Here is a 21,202-nt window from a genome sequence, read left to right as displayed (position 1 = left end):
CTATATGTAATTTGTTCTTATCATAACACGTATGTATGTGTAATGTGTATAATGATTATTGTACTAAAATTTCAAAAATTTTGATTTTTCCAATCTTTATCTCATGTGGGATGTTAAAAATATTGCATGGATTAATATGATGTTTTTGTGGAAATATATTAAAATTCTCACCTTTGTCTTTTTCATCTTTGAGTAATCTTGACATACCTCGAGTTTATGTGCCTCTTTGTCTCCTCTTTGATGAAAAATATCATATATTTTCTATAAGACGAAAGTTTTCCGTATAAAAACTTGTATCGTTACATTAAGATTATTGCGCTGCGACTTTACGCTTTCACCCTGACAAATCGGACAAGTCGGTATTGGCATTGGTGTTGTTTGTGTGTTTCAGAATTCCATCCGTGGTATTCTTATTGTCCCTGGAACGTAAGACCGTATCAGTGTTTGAACTGTCCCAACAATTACGCGAAGAAGTGTCACCTGAAGCGGCACGTGATAAGCGCCTGCAACGGCAAGAAGCCGCGTTACAAATGTCCTTACTGCATGTACATATCGCGATACCCTTCGGACACTTACAAGCACGTGAAACGCCTGCACGAGAATCAGTCAGTTTTCACCATCGACATCTCGCGCACGAGCGACTACTATTCCAAGGATAACCTGATGCAGAGTAACGGAATAGCGATCTTGACGAGCTCGCAGCCAAAATTGAACGAATGGTCGCAGAATATCCCACCGTTACCGGGAAGTTCGCATCATCGCTAGGAAATCTTTCTGTTTAACTTTTAAAGGACGGGCAGGTTTTTTTAATGACTTTTTATAATTTTTATTTATAACTTTCATATATGTGTTAAAGTGTTATACCGTGAAACATAAGCGACCCCCGTGGAGCCTAAAAACCGGCTTTCCGTTCTCTAAAGGTTAATACAATGTTAATACAATGTTCTTTGTTTTTCTTGTACAACGTATATGAAATAAAAATTGCATTTTTTTCATCAATTATTAAGTACTATTTAGGATTCTTGTTCATTTTTCCGGTAGCTATTAGGTTGAAAGAAATATTTCTCTCGAATGGTTTCCCAGTGTTTCTCTGTTAGAGAATATTATTTTTCTATTGTTTGTCGCGTTACACATTTCGATACTTTTCTGTTCGCAAAGTCCTAGATGGTTTATTCCGATAGATCGACCAATTTTTCTTCTTTTCGTTATCGCACACATCAGTCTACGTTACACGCTCGTATTCAGGCGAATTTTAGCATGACGTTTTAGTCGACCGACATTGCGTGTTAAAGTGTAAGAATTTTAAGTTTTATTATCAGAAGTGTCTGACAGACTTTCATAGCAAATAAAACCCGAATACACTGCGATTAGCGGCTCAGATTCAAATGTCCTTACTGCGAAATATGTTTGAAAACGGAAATCACGAATATGAACAGGCACGTCAGGATGCAGAATCGTGAAATGCGCATCCTCGTAATTGACGTTGTCACGAATAAGACGCACTACGTGTGAAATAACTGAGGCTCTGATTATTTTGATAAATTAGCCCGAAATTGTTCTGGTCGCGTTTCGAAATTACATTTAAATTAAACTGGTGAATCGCTGCGAAAGATTATATCGGCAACTACTTTATTGCTTCAATCTTGATTCCTTTTTTACTTCGTTTTTTATACGGAAACTTTTATATAATATAAAAATATACGTTATTAAATGTCTGAGATATTTTAGGTGAATTTTCTTTTAACTTTAATAAATTGTCAAATATTTTGAATTATGTTTATAGTTGATGTGCAACCTACACACACATTCACGTAGTTTTTCTCCCATGAAAACCGCAAAGTTTATGCGAATTGAGTTTATGCATGAAGTAGACGACGAAGTTTTGATTGCATGAAGAAGTGGAAGACACGTCGGAGGTTTCTCTCGAGGCATTGATCTTAAGGCGAGTAGTGAACTTTTTTTAGGGAAGGTCGCTGTGAGAAAGATGTTTATTTATAAAAAGCTTACCCTTCGGGTGCGACTTCTTGATGCGACTTGTAAATTTATATATATAGACAATTTGTACATAAAGGTCCGAAAGATAACATCAATCGTGCGAAGATTATAAAACAGCGGCTCGCTGATATTATTCTAGCATCGAGATCAACACTTTCACTACCCATTAACCATGTTAGTTTGTCTATGAGATTACGCGTTTTCGTGATAAATGCATGATAATAGCAAAATATACAATTGAGACTAATAAAGTATTATCCCATGGGTTTCTCGTGTTTTGTGATGTTCATTTCTTTTTCCATCAATCAATCTCGGAACGTCAACGTAATTTGTCACATGAGTGTCTTTTCACCATGGTTTCCCATTTTTGCTTTCAGATTCGTGTATGTCGACGTCAGTCTCGAATCAGGAAGTCGAATCACCACCACAACAAGAACAAAATCAGGAAGAGTCATCATGGAATATAGTTTACACGGACGATGATGGGAGGTGAGATGGAAAGTATTGATTTACTGATTTATTCATGTATCTGAAACATGAAATCGTTAAGTATCACTAGGATAATTTTTTTTAATTATGCTATTTTTCTTTTTTATTTATTATATTTATTCTTGATAATTTTTTTTAATTTTTTTATATAATCATGATGATATATATATATATATATATATATATATATATATATATATATACCGCAACTATTTCTCACAAACTGCAAGAGGCATAGTTAAATTTTGGTTAAATACGATTATACGAAATATAATTTGATTAAATTTTCCTTGTCAGGGTAATATTCTGTGTAATGTACATACATTCAATAAAATAAAATATTAATTTGTTAATAAATTATTAATAAATTTTTGTTCTTTAATTTCTTATTAATAACATAGGGAAATGAATTTGTTGTTAGGCACTCGTGCCCGAAGTGTCATAAGAGCTATCGGCGCATGCATCACATGTTGCGACATTGGAAATTCGATTGCGGATACTTACCGCGATTTCAGTGTCCCTACTGTAACATGAAGAGCAAGTGGTCCAACAATGTCTACAAACATATACGCGTCAAGCATCGCGGATCGAAAGTTGGAATTGTTAAACTTTCTTATATTCAAGACCAAGGTGTGATATAGTGCATTAATCTAATTACTAAATGTCTCGAGTAATTTCTACTCTGAGTGAAAATATTGACGTAACACATCTATTTTTAATAATTAATAAATAGTATTAAATAACGAATTAAATAAAGAGGTTTATCGAATATAATCATCCCGATTTTTATCCTTTATATTCTAGTTTTATTCGTGACAGATCGTAGAAGTTATCTTCAACTTAGGAATCCTCTGTACGCGAAGTTCGAAAGCATCAATTAACGAATCTAGACCGACTGTGGTTTATTTTATTAATATCTATTTTTTTTGCAGGACAATAAGACATCCTTAGATCGTGGATCACTTGGACAATAATTCGCGGAAACGACCGCATCTCGTACCGTGAGTTTTGAAAGTAGCTAGACGCACGATTACCTTTCGGACTAACACTCTATCTTCGCAGACACATTTCATCTGGTTCTCATCATTCGACATTTAATCGATAGATAGATTACCGCGCAGTCCGTTCGTGCACAGCTTGTTGAGGATATCTTTAACTGCTTTATTTGTTCGTTTCTTACTAAACAATGCGAGTTTCATTCTATCCTCATGTGTACATACGTGAGGATGGAAGTAAGGTACTTAAAATAATTGCCTTCGGGAGTATTCTCTTCATTGAGTTGATTTAAATAGTTTATCGTATCTAGTTGAACCAATCTTTCGAGTAATTGCCGGCATACACATAAAGTAGTTCGCAATTTTGTTCGAATCTTTCTCGAAGCTTCACGAGAGTCGTTTTCTCACGCGAGTGTGCTGCGTGTTGCTGTTTCGGAGTGTTTGAGAGATAGAACGAGAAAAAGAAAGAGAATACGTGGGTCGTGAACTTAATCGCAAGATTCATCACCCCCTTCCCCGCGACTTCGAAGAGGTCTCGGACACACGCCGGATCCAACTGAGCTAACCGCGTACTTCCGTGTTTTTTTCAGCGTTTCTACAAATGTTACCGTGGCCCGAGGGGATCGGTCTGGGCAGCAGGGGCACGAGGAAGATGAGGATCCGCTTCCAATGTCCGCGCTGTCGCAAGAGCTACTCCACGAAGAGCGCCGTCACGGCCCACTACAAGTACGACTGCGGCAAGCCGCCGCGCTTCGAGTGCCCCTACTGCGGCATGCTTAGCAAAAAGAAGTTCAATGTGCAGGACCACATCAGGCACAAGCACCCGTCCAAGTTGGTCGTTTGCAACACGCTCTTCTAGGACAAGCCGCGCGGCCGCGCACGGCACGCGCGATTAACGGCACCCCGTGCGAGCGTCGATTTAACGCGCGATCCGCCCCGCGTGCCCACGCGTTTGCGTTCTCTCCACCCGAGAGTAGTCGAGAGACAAGCTGGTGACAAATATCTATTCGACTGGAGCCTTATTCGTTAATAAGTTATCGATTGAACATCGTCTTTTTGTACCTGTTAGCGATTATTAAATGTTACTTTCGTTCGTTACGTTGTATATTTGGAATATAGCGCGCGTTGCAAGTAGAACACTTGTATTGGACACCAGATTTGGGAAGATTGGTCTTCACGTTCTATGTTTTTCCCTTTCCATTATTGAATCGCCGTTTTTTGTTCCTTTATTCGTCTAGTTCCGCAAAGAATGTTTCAATATGAATATTGGATATGTATTGTATTACATATAAATATTTACTTAATACTTAGTTAATAGCCCAACAGTTAATTTTGGGGTCTCTCAATTTGGTCTCTCTATAAAAAATAAATTTTTTTAGAGAACTTGAATTTTTTGACCGCGAATTTTCGACGGCGACATAAGTAAAAGGATATTACGTTAAGTAGAAGTAGATTAACACTCTACTCGAGGTGTATCTTTTTCATCGAAAGATCTGCGACGAATCAAATGAGGATAAGTCATTGCGCCTCGTTATCTGACGATGTACTTAGTCATGTATAAAACCGACCGAGCGTGCGCCTGTTTTTCAATAAAAATTTTTTAATGAAAAAGAAAAAAGACATATGCTCTCAAGAGTTACGTTTACGTAACTCCGACTGTTACGTTCTTTTGCGTCTTACGTCTTATTCTCCGGTTCACTTCTGCTCTCTCATTCTCTCTGTACCTCACTTATTTACTTCCCGCGAATATTCCTTCTGCATGGAATCTTGGTGCGTTCATCCTCGAGCGGGATGTTCCCGAGACGGGTCCCGAACGAACGACGATGTTGACCGTGGCACGATCTTTTGTAGGTGGCAGGCCCGTGGAGCTTCATGTCATGCGCCGGAAGAAGTACGCACGTAGTAAGAAACGGGACATACAGTACAATTTGGACACCGGCAAGTTCCACTGTCCCAATTGCAACAACGGTTATGGCAGACGGGACACCATGCTCGGTCATTACAGGTACGAGTGCGGCAAAGCGCCGAGGTATAAGTGCCCGTACTGCAATCTCTGCAGCAAGAAGACCTCGAACATTTATCAGCACGTGAGGTGTATGCATCCGAAGGAGCCGGTGTCGCTCGTCAAGCTTTACTGAGCTCGAGCGACGTCATCGCCACGACGAATCGCGAACCAGCGCGGCAGCGTGAAGAAACGAAGGGATTCTACTTTCGGAATCTACTTGCCGAACTGGATAAAGGGAATTTCTGTCTTTCGCACTCTTGCCATTTACATTTGTACAAACGTATTTATGACTTAAACGTGGAAGTTTCGTTTCCGACAAATCAATTCACGATCAAATCAATCAGCGTGAATTGAAAGAAGTGTGCATTACGTGTATTAGGAGTATGTTAAAGAATGAAACGCGCTAAACGTTAAAGAGACTGTTGCAAAATTGATCAAACATTCGATTTGTGATTGGTTCTACTTAAGTATTTCCACCAGTATTATATTTTATACGCGTCTTTACTAAATTATTGCAAATTTACGTGTAGTGGGCTGCTCCGATATTCATTTGTATTCGGGGACTGAAACCTGCAAGTTTTCTTTGAAGCAATTCAAGACTGTATATTGTACATAGAGTGTTCTCAAATGTAAAAAGAAATAAACACGAAGAAAAATCCAATTCCTTCCATTATTCAGACAATATTCTCTTACAATATCGCTATGGCGTATTGCAGCAACAGATTTTTTTCACGAAAGATTTAAACGTGTTTCTTCTGTCATATCGCTACTGTGATGGATTTGAGGTAAATCTTGCGTAAAAACTGCACCAAAATGAATCCGAAAATTAACTGTTGATAATCGATTACAGATGTGTCTTGTTACAGAATCCTTTCTAGATAAATTTGCAGCTACAGAGTTCGCAAGATCTTTAATCATGAATATGAAGAAACTAGCAGCGTCGTAAATATGTTCGCTACATCTATCGTGTAGTAATTAAAGTAATACGTTAGGCACATATCTATGACGTAATAATTATAAGCTTAAAATATCCTGGTTGCTACAGAATTTTCGAAAAGCGTGGATTAACCGGTCGAGAGGATGCAGCCTACCGCTGCGTTGGACAAGATTATTGCGATTCGATCACGGTTCGTGTTTGTGTTACAGTTACACAATTCGCGTTTAAATAGTTCACGGACGTCCTCTTTTTTTTTACGAAGGAGACTCCGTTGGTTTCCTTGCTTCATGCGTATGACCGTTTTGCGGTCGTAGTCGCGTGCCAACAGTTATCACTGCGAATAATCATTAATGCGAGATGACATCGGTTTCAGAATCGTGGGGCGACGGGTTGAGGAACGAGGCGGAGCGATCTCAGACGATGCCGCGACGATCGTATCAGCAACGACTGCAGCAGCATCTACGCAAGACGATGGAGAACGCGGTCGGCTCGCACGGCCGGCGGTATCGCTGTCCGAAATGCGAGAAGTCCTTCTCGCAGAGCTACTCGATGTACCGGCATTACAGATACGAGTGCGACTCACTGCCGCGTTATCAGTGCCCGTATTGTGGCCACGTTAGCAAGTGGTCCCACTCGATCTACAATCATATCAGGAAGATCCACCCGGGACAGAAGGTTACGCTGAACAAGCTCTATTAGTCGGCGGGGTATAACGCTGTACGATATACCATAATAAGACACATATCAGTACATGCGATCGGCAATAAACTCAAAATCATTTCACTTGCGTGTTCCTTGAGGGCAGTGAAAGTTCCTGTTTAAACGGCGTTTGCTCGATGTGTGTTATGCTCTCGAAGTTTGATCGGCCGTCCGTATCTGTAGATCGAGACGGAGAGCTCGGATGAACAATTTAACCGTGAATTACAACGACAACTATCGTTAATAATACTTGTCCTGTATGACTGTCCTATCCAATATTGCGAAAATAAAATTGAAGTGTTTTATGGTTTTAAATGTAACGAGCTTAATTCTACGCTTTGATGCCGAAGAAGCTCGGCCGATGTACACGCACTATGCAGGCTTAGGTTCTCGAGCAGATGAAATCGAGGCAATCTTCTTCGATCGCTCCCGAGGAGGAGGAGGAGGCATCCCGAAATTCCTGCGCGTTTCCCGTCCTCTCTCTTCGCTGCTTCTCGAAATTCTCCCGCTATTAAGAGAATACGAGGTTGCGTGGTCGGCCGCTCTAATGCAGAACCCCGTCTCTATTTGTGCTTGCAGACTTCAGGCCGATCGTCCTGCAGAAGTATCACGGCGTTGTGCGGAATTCCCGTCACACGTTCAGACTTCAACCCTCCGTGAACCGGCGCGGCTTCCCCTGTCCCAGGTGTGCCCGTGTCTTCCGCACTTCCGGCGGCATGAGCCGGCACTACCGGCTCGAGTGCGTCGACATGCCGCGCTTCAAGTGTCCGCACTGCGAAATGCGTAGCAAGTACACGCAGGCTGTGTACAGGCACATCCGGGCGAAGCACCGCAACATGGAGCTGCGATTCGTCAAGCTGTATTAGACGCGATTTCTGAGACTGATGTAGTTTAATTTATATATACGTACACCAGAGTTTTAAATCTATCCCTCTCAGAAACAAGATACCCTCCCTCCGTTCTCCCTCTCTTCCTCTCTTAGGACGTTTCAAAGAGGAAATTTATATCGCAGATACAAATACGGTTCAATTGATCGCATGAGATTAATAAATTGTTTTAAGTATTAATCTCATAATGATGATGACTGACTTTGCGCTAAATTTTATGAGGATATAATACAATAATTCTGATACTTTCAATAAATATATTGACTATCTAGCTTCTAATTGGTAGATTTTTGTGAAATAAGAAATTAATTTTATATTTGGAAAATTAGTCATGATTGACGTGATTACTTTATTTTTGTTCCGATAATATAGGTAATCATCTTCGCTGAAGAAAACATTCAAACGATAAAAACTATAGTTATGCCCAAATGACAAGTTTCTGTGATAAAGCCGTGAAAGTTTGAACGTTGCGTTACAGAATGTAATTACTATATTCAATTTATGTTAATTATATGCCCAGACGAAAGTAATCGTTATTAGAAATTGGCGCAGATTAGTGGATCGGCGCGATTCGAGTTTTGAAAATACTTTATACGCGTGTGAAAGATGCGAATATTTATTGTATATCAAAGAATTTGTATGTGTTTCGCCTATGAGGAAGTATAGTCATTTTTATTCTCTCTCACGTGGTTTCTCATGTACATACGTAGTTTCCTAATCACGTTGGAAATAAGTATAATGATCTTCAAGCGTTATTCCTTAACTGATAATGTGGAAAATATTGACACATGGTGAGATAATGAGAGATTTCCCAGATCTTCTTCTCTTCGATATTTTTTCGAAATTTTTTTTGACGAGACAGAAATATCAAATTACTTTTTTAATTATCTCTGTTGATTGTTTAAGGCGTAGAAACGCAGAAATAGGAAAAATATTTACACTTCTCATACAAATAATAAATAAAAAGCAAAGTTTGAAATCTGCGAAATCCCATGTATTTCATTAAGAATCAATTTCGTATATTCTAATAGAAACAAAACGGTCATAAATAAGTTTTGTATAATCATATAATATATATATACTTGAAATCTGTTTGAAATGCACAAGATATTTTATGCATTGTCGTTTTTACAAAGTTACAATTTTCAGTCAATTGCGAACAGTATCGTTACCATCAGTAATTTATTTCCTACGTTCTCTATTATATAGGCGAGAACTACTTCTTACTTAAATTATTAAAAATATTTTCTCAAATTATTTAAGATGTCTTTCGAAAGATTAAGAGTAGAAAATATAATTATCTTGTTTCTCATTTTTATTATATTTTTTGAAAGGAATTATATTTTTTTAAAAATTAATGTAAAAAATATATATGTGCGTTATTTTGAAGTTATATTAGATCATGGGGAATAAATTATATTCATTTTTTACGGATATGTAATATTGATATTCTATATTGATATTCTTTACACATTAATGATATAATTCTTGTCTTTCTTAATACTCAAGTATTGTGTGTTGCGTTCCATCTGATGTATCTAACGTGTGAAAATTGTCATCAAATAAGCGATAAGAAAAATGAAAACGATATTATTAAATGTTTCTTAATTCCTATATTTTATTCTTTATTAACGTCTTTATTTTTATTTTTGCCGTTTATTAAAGATTTGTACTACCTACGTGTCGGAGTACTTATTGATATTTATTTTGTTAGAAGTAGGGAAATTCGCGCATCTTTTACTTTATATTTATGAGAATACAAGATTATACTTTTAACATATAATATAATTTCTAATGGGTAATTGATCGTAATAATTCATATTGAATTATTTGAAATAGGAGAATGAACGATCCCAAAGATAAATTTAAAAGTTAATTCGAAGATTTGTAACCAGCATGCGTTAATAATGCTTTATATCAATGTTTAATATAAATATAAAAAAAATATATATATGTATATGTATTTAAACATATTTTATAAATAATGAGTTATCAGTAAAATGATATAACGACAAGAAGTATCTTGTCAACTTATTTCCTTGAGTATTATTTATAAGTACTATATTAAAGCATGACGTATTTTATGTTGTATTTTTATGGCTAACTCATCATCCAGTTACCGAATGCATTTTTTTCACCCAATTAAATAGGTTGAACCGATTTAAATGGATTGTCACAGGACGACAGTACGAGACGCGAGAAAGATAATTCGCTCATTTGGTGATATATGATGAATTTAAGTTTCTTTTTATTCAATTTGTAGACTGTATTTTAATCATCATCATCCTCGAAGAAGAGTGATATCATTCTTCAGAGTATGCCGACGATGTTCGCGCGTTCGAATGTAGATTTGCTTTTTATGTTTTCGCTTGATATATCACGTAAGTTGCGTATTTTCCCTTATAACGGTGATAAGTATATCTTCCAGGTCAGCGGCCGGGGCCAAGTCCGGCCTGAATCACGTGTGTGTGTGTGTATTATTGAAATGTCGGGACGTTTTGATTTATGAGAGCGCGCTGTGTAAGCTCGAACGAGAATGCTTGCTTAATTCTTCTGATCTTATAACAATTCTTCCAGGTAGAACCATGCCCTACAGCGATAGCTGGTCCAGCTTTCCTCATTGCGCCCCTCCGGCCGTGCCTCACAGTTTCTCGCCGAAGGACTCTGTAATGCGACACCAACGATTCCGCGGCGATCATCGTGAGAAACGCTACTTCCGATGCATCTACTGCGAGTACCAGTCCAAGTACAGCTCGAACGTTTACAAGCATATGCGAAGGATTCACAAGCATATGCCCTTCTTCAAGCCAGATCGATTGCAGTAGAGAGATGTGAAATATTATTGTCAATAGAGGAGGATTTTTCACGAGAGATTTTTCTTTTGAAAATTTGTGAATTATTAATAAGAAGAGAAATAGGATCGTAACGATAAACAATCAATTAAGTATTAAAGTATTCTGTATATGCATACAGAAACCAATATGGTGCTGCCAAAAAGACCTAGGCTTGGATTGCATGGCTTTGTTACTAAATTGATTGTGAATTATTACTTTTATCAACATCAGAATGTCAGTAATGAATTTACTTTGTATGCATAGTGTTTCGTAGAAAATTTGTAGAAGGATATGATGTTTTGACGAGAGTTCACGTTGAAGACGTAAAATATTTAACGATTGACTTGAAGGAGTTTTTAATGAATTTCCATAATCGACAAATTAAATATACGACACTGACGAGTCTATCGAAATTAGACTATTTCGCTGACTAGTCGAATTAAACTATTTCGCTAACTAGTCTAACTAGTTGACTTAATAATTAACCAACAGCAGTTAATTTAAGAATTACGTCATCTATTTAAATTAATTTTAATAACACGCGTGCGCTGTTTCCTGGTAACATATATTTATCCGTTCGTACTTTTATTGATTCTAGATTTGAAGATTTTGTATCGTGTTTTATTTTAATATGCTTAGGATTTTTATTTTTAAAAGATTTATTTACATTTTTTTTAAAGATATAAGATCTAAAGGACCTCTTTTGAAGTGGTATATATTCAGCGAATTTCTATCGCCTGTGCGAGTTTTCTTTTATCATTTAATCAAACAGGCCTCAAAGATGCTAAGTATTGAAGATGTTAATTATTTATTTGTGTATGTAAGTTATTTATATAATTCTTTTGATTTTCAAACGTTAAAGAACGACAAAATGTTATAAATAATGATTAATGAATTACTAGTTACGCGTTTTTGACAAAATTTACACTATAAAATGTTGCGCTGTAGATTTGTAATTACACCTTTTTGGTCATTGAGCAATAAATGTTGTTGTTTATATTGATCGATTAAAACGTAATACTATTATCCTTTTGCATTCCCTACAACATTGATAATTTCTTTTAAAAAGTATATTTTGAAGATAATTTTACGCGATTGGAAAGTATACTTTTCTTTTTCAGGTTCAATGGTTGGGTCGATCTAATTGTAAGCAAGAGAAATCAACGAGAAAATATATTCGTTAATTAACAATTCTTTTCACTGTCAAATTTTCATCATTAACAACAAATAATAAGTTTTTTTAAACTAAAGAATTAAACTCAAGATTTGTATATATATATATATATATATATATATATATATATATATATATAGACGTCAATACGTTTATAATTTTTTCTCTTATTAAATCTTTTCAATTATTTCTTTTATTGTTCTTCTTAATTATTTATGTTTGTAAGATTTAATCTTGAGTATGTTTCCAAATATTCGTATTAATTAAGCATACTTCTTTTTATGTTTTTATTTTATAACATACCTTGTATAATTGGTACATCTTTTTGGGTCTCTGTTTTTTTTAACAACTATTAATTATATGTTAAACTCTTTAGATTAAGAACATTGTTATTTAATATTTTGATTAAACACGAGAAGATTTCTACATAATTCAATAAGATAAAAGAACAAATTTACAGCGAATATTGACATTAGGATATATCGCCAACCAAATACGATATAATACTGCAACATGTAAGTATATTAATAGGGAAAGGTTACAGCTTTGTTTCTTGAATTTAACAATAAAATTAGTTTCCTCTTGAGTGCGGAATATCGACATATTTCGCAACTTTGGATGCTTTCACTGATCTCGATCTCGATCTGTTTTCTTTTTCAGTATTCCGTAGGAGTCGCCAAATAATCGAGCATGAGGAGAGATACTTCTGTCCGCGGTGCGGTAGCTCCTTCAGCAAGAAGAGCAACATGCTGACACATTATAGGCACGAGTGCGGAAAAGATCCGAGGTTCCAGTGTCCTTACTGCGGAAAGAAAGACAGAAAGTCCTCCAACACTTACAGGCACATCAGGATGCATCATAAAGGCAGCAACATCCAGGCGTATCGGCTATACTGAACCGAGGACTCTATAACGTGCGGACTGACGTCTCGCACGAGAGATAAGTAGCGTTTTCGTCGAGACGCCGCGCCGGTCAAGCGAATTATCAGCCCTGATCTTCCCTACCACGAGATCGTCGCGATTACTCGACGGACCGGCAGGTGATCAGTCGCGAAGGAGTACGATACCCGAGGAATCTACAGCGAAGAGTCTGCTTTTTTCATATTTCGAGATTCTTCTGGTGGATGTAGCACTCGGTCACGATAATAAGATCTCTAACACTGCGACATTGTCTCCCTTCTTCCTCAAGATCATCCCTCGTTGTACCCTATCACTTGGTGAGCCAGGCGGATAATCTACTCATTCTACTTGGTCCTCGTTCTACCTTGCTACTTCGCCGCCCTTGCGCGTCTTTCCGATTGTGATGGCACAGACGCGATCCGGAGAGATCTCTTCGTTTACGTCTTTTGCTCTCATTCATCTCTCCCTCTTATCGTGTCGCCTGTTACGTTCTTTTCTGTTCTGGCCACAGTTACGTCACGCTCGTCCAGTGTTCGTGATCCGGACTAATCGTGGTTCCTCTTCTTCCTGTTCGTAGGACGATACCTGCAGCCCTACGACGCCCGTATCATGGACATCCTGAGGGTGAATTACGGTGGCAGCCAGAACGAGGTCAAGCACGAAAACGGGCCCTTCTGGCAGTCTGGGAAAATGGCGTATCACTGTCCCCGATGCAATGCCGGTTATACTTACAAGAAGACGCTAAAGACCCACATGAAGTACGACTGCGGGAAGGAGCCGAGATTCAAGTGCCCTTACTGCAGCAAAAGGGACAAGTGCTCGTCGAATATTTATAAGCACATTAGAATGCGACACAACGGAAAACCGGTGTACGTGGACAGATTAGAGTCCCCTCGTTCTTCTAACTCTTCCTTCCGTGATTCGCCGTCTGCCATCGGGCAGTCATCTTAACTTGTGCGGACTAAATTGAGACATTTTTGTGATACAGGTAATGCAAGTGGCTGTAAAAAAGAGAAAAGGAGAAAGAGAGACTTTGATTTATAATACATTTTATATATATACATATATATATATATATATATATATATATATATATATATAATTGTATATTTTATAATAATATATAATTTATAATTATTATAAAATATACAAATATGTATATATTTTTTATAAGTGTACATATTTTACGTTGATTGTTTTGTTTGCATCTTATGATATAAATTTCTATTTTTTTATGCTGTATACATAATTATTATTTTGACTTTAGATTGGCGATAAAATTTGATGATTGTACAATATACTTGATTTTTATTTTCGTTAACGTGAATAGATATAAATTTTTTTGATCTTGCGTTTTATTGATTTTTTATTTTTATTGATTTGGCGTTTTATTGATTATTATTTTCCTGAGAAATGACAGTTTGTCCGTATTAATGATGTACATAATTAAAAATAAAATATATTGTAATAAGTTTAATGGAAAAGACATATTAGGGGTATTCAAATAAGTTAAAGTTTAACGGTTTGACAGGTTATGTCGGGTTAAAGTCGAGTAAAAAGTTAATTAATTAACTTTGGGCGCGCTACTCTTTAAGGTTATGCAAAATATATATATATATATATATATATATATATATATATATATATATATATAAGTGACTCATTAACCTATCACATTAATCTTTGGGTTAAAAGTTTAAAAATTTAACTTTTTACCCGACTTTAACCCGACATAACCTGTCAAACCGTTAAACTCTAACTTATTTGAATACCTCTATTATGTCTAAATTTTTTTTATAATTCCGAATTTATTTTTAAATTTTATTGAATTTAATGCTCATTAAATTTTACAGAGTAAAGTCATTTTCTCACCTACTTATTTTTATTTCTGCGCGCAAGAAGAATCTACAATGTTGATTTTGCCAGAATGCTTATAAATTCGTAAGTCTGCAATAAGTAGACATAAATGTGCGTTAAATTTGTAAATGTAAAAATATATTTCGGTCTTCTTTCCTCAATTGTGAGTTCCTATCATGTAAGAATTGCGAAGTCCGTGACTCAAGAAAACGATTGAAGAGCACATTTTCAAAAGAGTTTAAGTTAAATACTCTCGATAATATTTTTTTAAATAATATACTTGATAACGTGTTTAGCAATTTATTTCTGCATTTGAGAAGAGAAATGGACCGTGCTTTTGGAAACAATTGCTCCTCGATTGCATTGTAATATGTGCCATTTGCGAACCTATGTTTAGTCGACAATTTGTGACTCGTTTACGATGCTCGAATGTATCGTTTACCTCAATAAAATAGTAAAAAAAAGACCAATTGCGGCGATCGACTCATCTAAGAAAGTACGTCTGTATCTTCATCAAGTAGTTGTGATACTGCATGATCATTCTCGCATTAATTTTTGTGCCATTTTTACATAAAAATTTTTTCAAGATTACGTTTGTGTGATTTACGATTGGAAAATAATTGAAGATAGCTTTATTGTCAATCAACACTTTATGTGAATTTATTTTATACAGATAGTTTTTGTTTCGTATTGTTCAGATTTACTTGAATTTACGTTGATTCGTAATTTTCATATAAGAGTGTAACACCGAAGAAACTACATGTACATATTGCGAATAAAATTCGTATTTATTGCACGTCGCTTGATTACTCGAAGACAACACGAATGGAAATAAAGATATATAGTCGTGCTTTACTACCCCTCAAGGTGCACTCACACATCAGTGTTGCGCATTTCGTAGTCATGTATGCGACTTATCGATTTTCGTTGTTTTTTTTGCGAAACAAGATTCCAAAACGTCTCGGAGCGTGGTGAGCGAAGCCGATTTTCAATCTTTGCGCAATGTTTGCGCGACAACGAGTTGTCGCGTAGATTGAGCACGGTGTAAAGATTCTGGATATGATTCAATACGCAGGCTATAGCATTAGAATCGTATCGTTTGGCTGCGTTACGATGTCGTTCAGTCTCGAGAAGCGTACTTTCGATGCGAATCGCAACCGGAAAAAAAGTGTATATTAATGTCCTGGCTTGCTTTCAGATATGCGACTGTCGGAGTGGCGTAACGTAAGACCGGTGACCAGCTACATCTGTCCGAAATGCAACGCGGGCTTCCGGAGGGCGTGGGATCTGATTAGGCATAAATGCGGCCAGACGCCGCGATACGCGTGTCCGTATTGCCACAAAAAGGACAATTCGTCCTCGAACGTTTACAGACACATCAGGCGGTGGCATCCGAATCATCCCGTCGGCGTGAACAAAATGTTCTGAACGGTGCCGTAGCGGAGTATCGATTATCGGCCGAAAAATATATTCCTACTGGCTACTTACATGTGTGAGAATAAATTGTTCCGAATGATATTGTAGCAGGATATCCTATTATCAACTGAAAATATATTCCTATACTGACTACTTACTTACGTGAGAATAAATTTCTCTTCAGATGTCTCGACGCGATCTTTGAATATAATTCTACGCAATAATACCCTCAAACAATTAACACGCATTTATCTGAACCTAAAGATTTTATAATTTTGCTGTGCGTACGCACAGCAATTGGGATTTCTTAATTTTTTATCTGATAAGCACTTTTGTTTTTTATATTTCGATAATACAGTGTTATTGCAGTATTAACACGATAATGTGTATAACACGACAAATATGTGTATATCAGGTTGGCAATCGTGGTTGCTTCAAATGTTTATATAAAAAACGATTATATATAATTTGAGTTTTATCTGTCTAATTTTAACATCGCACGCAATGTTGTCGCAGGCACAAAATTAGACGGTTTACTCTAATATTAAATAGGATATAAATGGGCGATAGAGCGATGACATGTGAATCGTGTAGTGCGGTTTGATGTGTCTCATGTCTCATATTTTGTGATTGTGTGATTATAACTCAAGTTTCGAGGAGAGTCTTGTGCGAAATAAATCGTATGGCTTCATTTATGTTGTTTTCCATTCTGACTTGTCTTATGTTGTATTAGTTTGCTGCGAGTATCACGACCCGTAGAAACGAGAACGATCCATGTTAATCTGTTTTTATGGATGAGTAATCGCGCGTATACGTAGCGGACTTAATCTCCTTTTCGGTCACGAATTAGCGTCGATCGTTTTCGATTCCGAGCAACTGAACACGTCCATTCCGTGAGAGAATCCTCGCAGGATACGCTCCGCTGATCCAGCCGGAGCGTGCGTTCGTTCTTACGTTAATCTTACCCCTCTCGACTATTCGACAAGATCGGATCCGTGCGTGCCCACGAATCTCTCAGGCGAGAACGGAATTCCGAAGAGCGAATCGCGCACTGTCGCCGCCGCTAACTCGACTCTTCGAATTTTTCAGGTGCCCGCCAGAACGCCGCAGCCAGGAAGCGGCGCAAAGTGTACTCCCTGAACAAGAGTCACTACTGCCCACGCTGCAACCGCGGCTTCACCCTGAAGAAGAACATGACGCGACATCTGCGCCACGAGTGCGGAATGGCGCCCAAGTATCAGTGCCCGTACTGCGACAAGCTCTCGAAATTCACGCAGAACATTTACGCGCATATCCGAAAGTATCATCCCGGTCAGGCCTTGTGCTTCAGGCGGTTGTATTGAGCGATCGTCCCACTTTCCCTCTTCGTACGCTTCCGTTCCAGTTCGTCCTTTGTTACTCGGGAAAATACAGCAAATTAACAATTACCCTTGTGTGATAAAAGGAAAACTCAATAAAGTCCCTGCGAGTCGAGTTATCGTCCAGTCTCTGATCCCGCTTCTACGATGAAGTAAATGCCGGCGCCCGCGCCGTTTCTTTCTGTAGCAAAGATAACGCGTCGAAGCAGGAGGTCGCGATCCGGAGAGTTATCCCGGATCAAACGAGTCCTCGTACTTCGCGTCGCGCGAGGCCTTCCGCATCTTCTAACCGTGACGGTCATTCTCGATTTCAGGTGCTGCCAGGAGACGCCAATACGCTTCACCTTCGAAGCGGTTCGTCTGCAAGCGTTGCAACAGACGATACGTCCGCGACAAGGGCCTGAGAAGGCATCAGATGTACGAGTGCGGAAAATCACCCCGCTTCAAGTGCCCGTATTGCGGCAGTCGGGCCAAACGCCGCTCGACCATTTACGTTCATGTGCGAATGAAACATCCCGGGATGCACGTATGGACGGTAGATCTCGGTAAATAAATCCGTCTCGCGTAAACGTCTTTGGCAAAAATTTCACGAAGAAATACAGACTTCTGATTTTTGCGCGTGAACAGGTAGGGCCAATTGAGAAGCCTAACGGAATTGTTAAGTAAATCTGCAGTTTTTTTTCTAATTTTTTTCCATGATTGTGAATGTTTATATGGGATAATATGTCCCTTACTACTCCTCGTTCCATTGTTCATTTTCGAACCAGAAAGAAAAGGGACGCTTGAATAAGCGATAATATCGTTTAATTCGTTATACCTAATCATCTTTGTGCTTGTGATTGTATCGATAAGATTCGACAAATGCGACGTCAATGTAATCCGAAATTTCTTTGTCTCATCTGAGGCATATCTATTGTTAAAAGAAGAAGTTTTAATATATGTATCACACTAAAATGCGTGCTATAACGTTTTTCCTTACTTTATATAATCTCAAAAGCGAATAAAAATAAATTGAAATTACTCCTACGTATCCCCCTCGTGTATCAACCTCTTTGGACTTTTTCACTCCACAATGAGTGAGTTACCGTGTACATTTGTAAATATACTGTATTTCTTGTACTTACAGCTTATCTTCTCAACGCTTGGAGCATCCATGTTATGCTCGCTCTTTGTTTCCTCGTTCGTTTATTTTTCAGGGTAAGAAATTAACACAGGCGACCACGTTTAATCGAGACACGCGAAAGAGACACGTGCGTCCGTTTGTCGCTCTTTAAATGTTATCATCCCGTCCCTCCCCCGTCGGTGAACCGCCGTTTCTGACTGACGATCAACCTGTGCTTTTACAGCTCTCTACAGTCGCTGCTACGCCGACGTCGCGTCCACCGTCACCACCGGTCACCGGCGCCGATTCCGTACCAGATTAGGTGCGTCCATGGGCGGTACTTCGTCACCCGGCACCTATGAGTGCCCCAAGTGCCGCAAGATCTACAAATGGTACCGCGGGCTGCACAGACACCTCGAGTACGAGTGCGGCAAGACGCCGCGCTTCAAGTGCCCGCACTGCGTTTACATCGGCAAGCATCGCTCGCACGTTTACTCGCACATCAAGAGCAATCATTATAATCGGCCCATCTACGCAATCGACCTTCAGCAAGACTGAAATCGCTTCAACGAACGAGTGAATGAATTCTTTTCTCGCACTTCCCCCCCGAAATGGGACAGATCCCGACAGATTTTACCGGTGTTCGACGCGCAATACTGTCGTTCGACGAACGAATAAAATTTAATAAAGACCCGCGTGTGATTTTATGATGTATGTAACGATGACTACACGCGAGCTGTGGGTCAGTGTAAATGAAGAGTCCTATTGTTTAACACGATAGGTGTCTTCGGACATTAAAGACGTTTTGACGATTTTGGTCGGATGGCTTTAAACTTATTTAGTCAGTTAACTAATGCCTGTGATCTCAGCCTATGCATCAGCGAAACAATGAGAAGGTTTATTTTTCGAGTATAATAAGCCGCTGTTGTATTTTATTTTATGACATCCAATTTGATTATCGGCATTTCTAACGTTAAAACAAATCATATTTATTAATGGGTTTCTATTTATATTTATTAATGGATATTTATTTTGATGACAAATTGACCGTTTTTGTTATAACTTTATCTGTTATAGATTAATGTTGACTATTTATGTATTATCTTGTCATTACGTATGCCAAGGTATGCGAAATCTGTAACGTTCTTCGATATACCGAAATTGCACTATAACTGTTTGCAACTTATCGGTAATAAACAAACATCGTTTAATACCAAAACCGATGAATATTGTACATAGTTCTAAATTAGGTTTACAAGACCTGCAATACTGTCTATAGAAAAGTACTTTTGTCCTTAGAAATGTAACTGTCCTTTTGCCAAATGTTTCTTCTATCTTTTGATTTATCTCTTTTTATGTTCTTATCTTTTGCCTTTACTGTCGTGTTGTTTAACTTGAATCACCAATATTGTTGTGGCGATCCTACAGATTATTACTTTCTCAACGGCACAGATTTTTCGGCGATATCTCCGATAGCACAGCAAGGTTGGCAGGGAGGGAGTTCTTCACAGGTGCTCGAGCGGGAAATGTCGAAGGCTCGTACGCGAGCCTCGCTCCCGTCATGTCACTTCCCGCCGCGAGTTCCGACATCGAGTTATCCTCGAGGGTCAAGACGAAGTACGAAGAAGCTCGCGCGCGGAACTTGCCCCGCGCGTGTGTGTCGACGCGTGTTCCTCCTCCGCTAACCGGCTGCGAACTCTCTTTTTCCAGATCCATTTCTGAAGTGGTCCGTGCAGAACACCACCCATAACATCGAATACATCCAGAACCTCTTGCCCCGCCACCAGTGCCCGAAGTGTCACCGCAGCTACAAACACCGTAGTCACATGATGCGGCATTACAGATACGAGTGCGGCATACCGCAGCGATTCGAGTGCCCGTACTGCAAGCACCACTTGCGTCAGCGTACGCACGTGTGGACGCACATACGCACGTTCCATCCGGATCGCGAGCTCTACTGCATCGACATCGCCACCAACTCGAGGCTCTCCTGGCAGGAAGTGCACCGAAGCGATTGAGACATATCGTTCGCCGAGCGATCCTGCTTTTAGTCGTTTAGAGAATTAATTTAATTACATCCCACGAGATATCTCTAATCGGTATTGGTTGACATGTTTCGGAAAGAAGAATTTACGTGTACTTTCCGTTTTCTATATTTATATGTTGTTTCCATTTTTTTTTATATCTTAAATTTATGACCCTGCACAGGATATGCGAGTAAAATCTCCGTATTCTGTATCTCGTAACGTAATTCTTGCAATGCGTATTGCACATATTAATTAAAAATTTTGTATAGGTACACAAAATTATAATTAATATGTACACTATTATGGAAATTGCACTAAAGAATATAATGTGATATGAGAATCATGACTGTCGAGACCTCAGATGTATCTTATATGTTTAATTATTTAGAATACTTTATAAAATAAGTTAATTATTTGAAGAGCCTTTTCAAGACACTTTGAGAAGTGAAAATTTGAAAGATTAGCCTCTTGGAAAATTTGTGAATTACAAGCGGGCAACGCTATATATAGGTCTTTTATAAATATGTA

General features: G+C 38.2%; 1 protein-coding gene across 30 annotated transcripts in view; it reads left to right on the top strand.

The window, feature by feature from the left end:
• LOC143895167 (uncharacterized) overlaps nt 1-21,202 on the top strand; it is a 216,520-nt gene that overhangs the window by 76,349 nt on the left and 118,969 nt on the right. The window contains exons 7-10 of one of the 30 annotated variants that reach the window (XR_013256241.1): nt 2,373-2,484; nt 2,906-3,114; nt 3,417-3,485; nt 4,070-4,185. The exons of 20 other annotated variants lie outside the window; for them this stretch is intronic. Coding sequence is in view for 9 of the 10 variants with exons in the window: in XM_077402070.1 (XP_077258196.1) it covers nt 13,492-13,865 (374 nt within the window). In the remaining variant the exon portion in view is untranslated. Of the gene's footprint in view, nt 1-391; nt 1,000-2,372; nt 2,485-2,905; nt 3,259-3,416; nt 3,883-4,069; nt 4,186-5,330; nt 6,146-10,584; nt 11,846-12,675; nt 13,407-13,491; nt 15,568-15,969; nt 16,879-18,891; nt 19,632-21,202 lie in introns of those variants that run through there. 9 more of the 30 variants (XM_077402075.1, XM_077402074.1, XM_077402082.1 and 6 more) reach the window with 9 other exon arrangements.

The sequence above is a fragment of the Temnothorax americanus genome, unplaced genomic scaffold, assembly GCF_048541705.1.
Source record: "Temnothorax americanus isolate GAGA-0224 unplaced genomic scaffold, ASM4854170v1 Scaffold15, whole genome shotgun sequence".
Lineage (NCBI taxonomy): Eukaryota > Metazoa > Arthropoda > Insecta > Hymenoptera > Formicidae > Temnothorax > Temnothorax americanus.
Note: the sequence above shows the minus strand (reverse complement) of the source record. Positions and strands in the feature narration are given on the sequence as shown.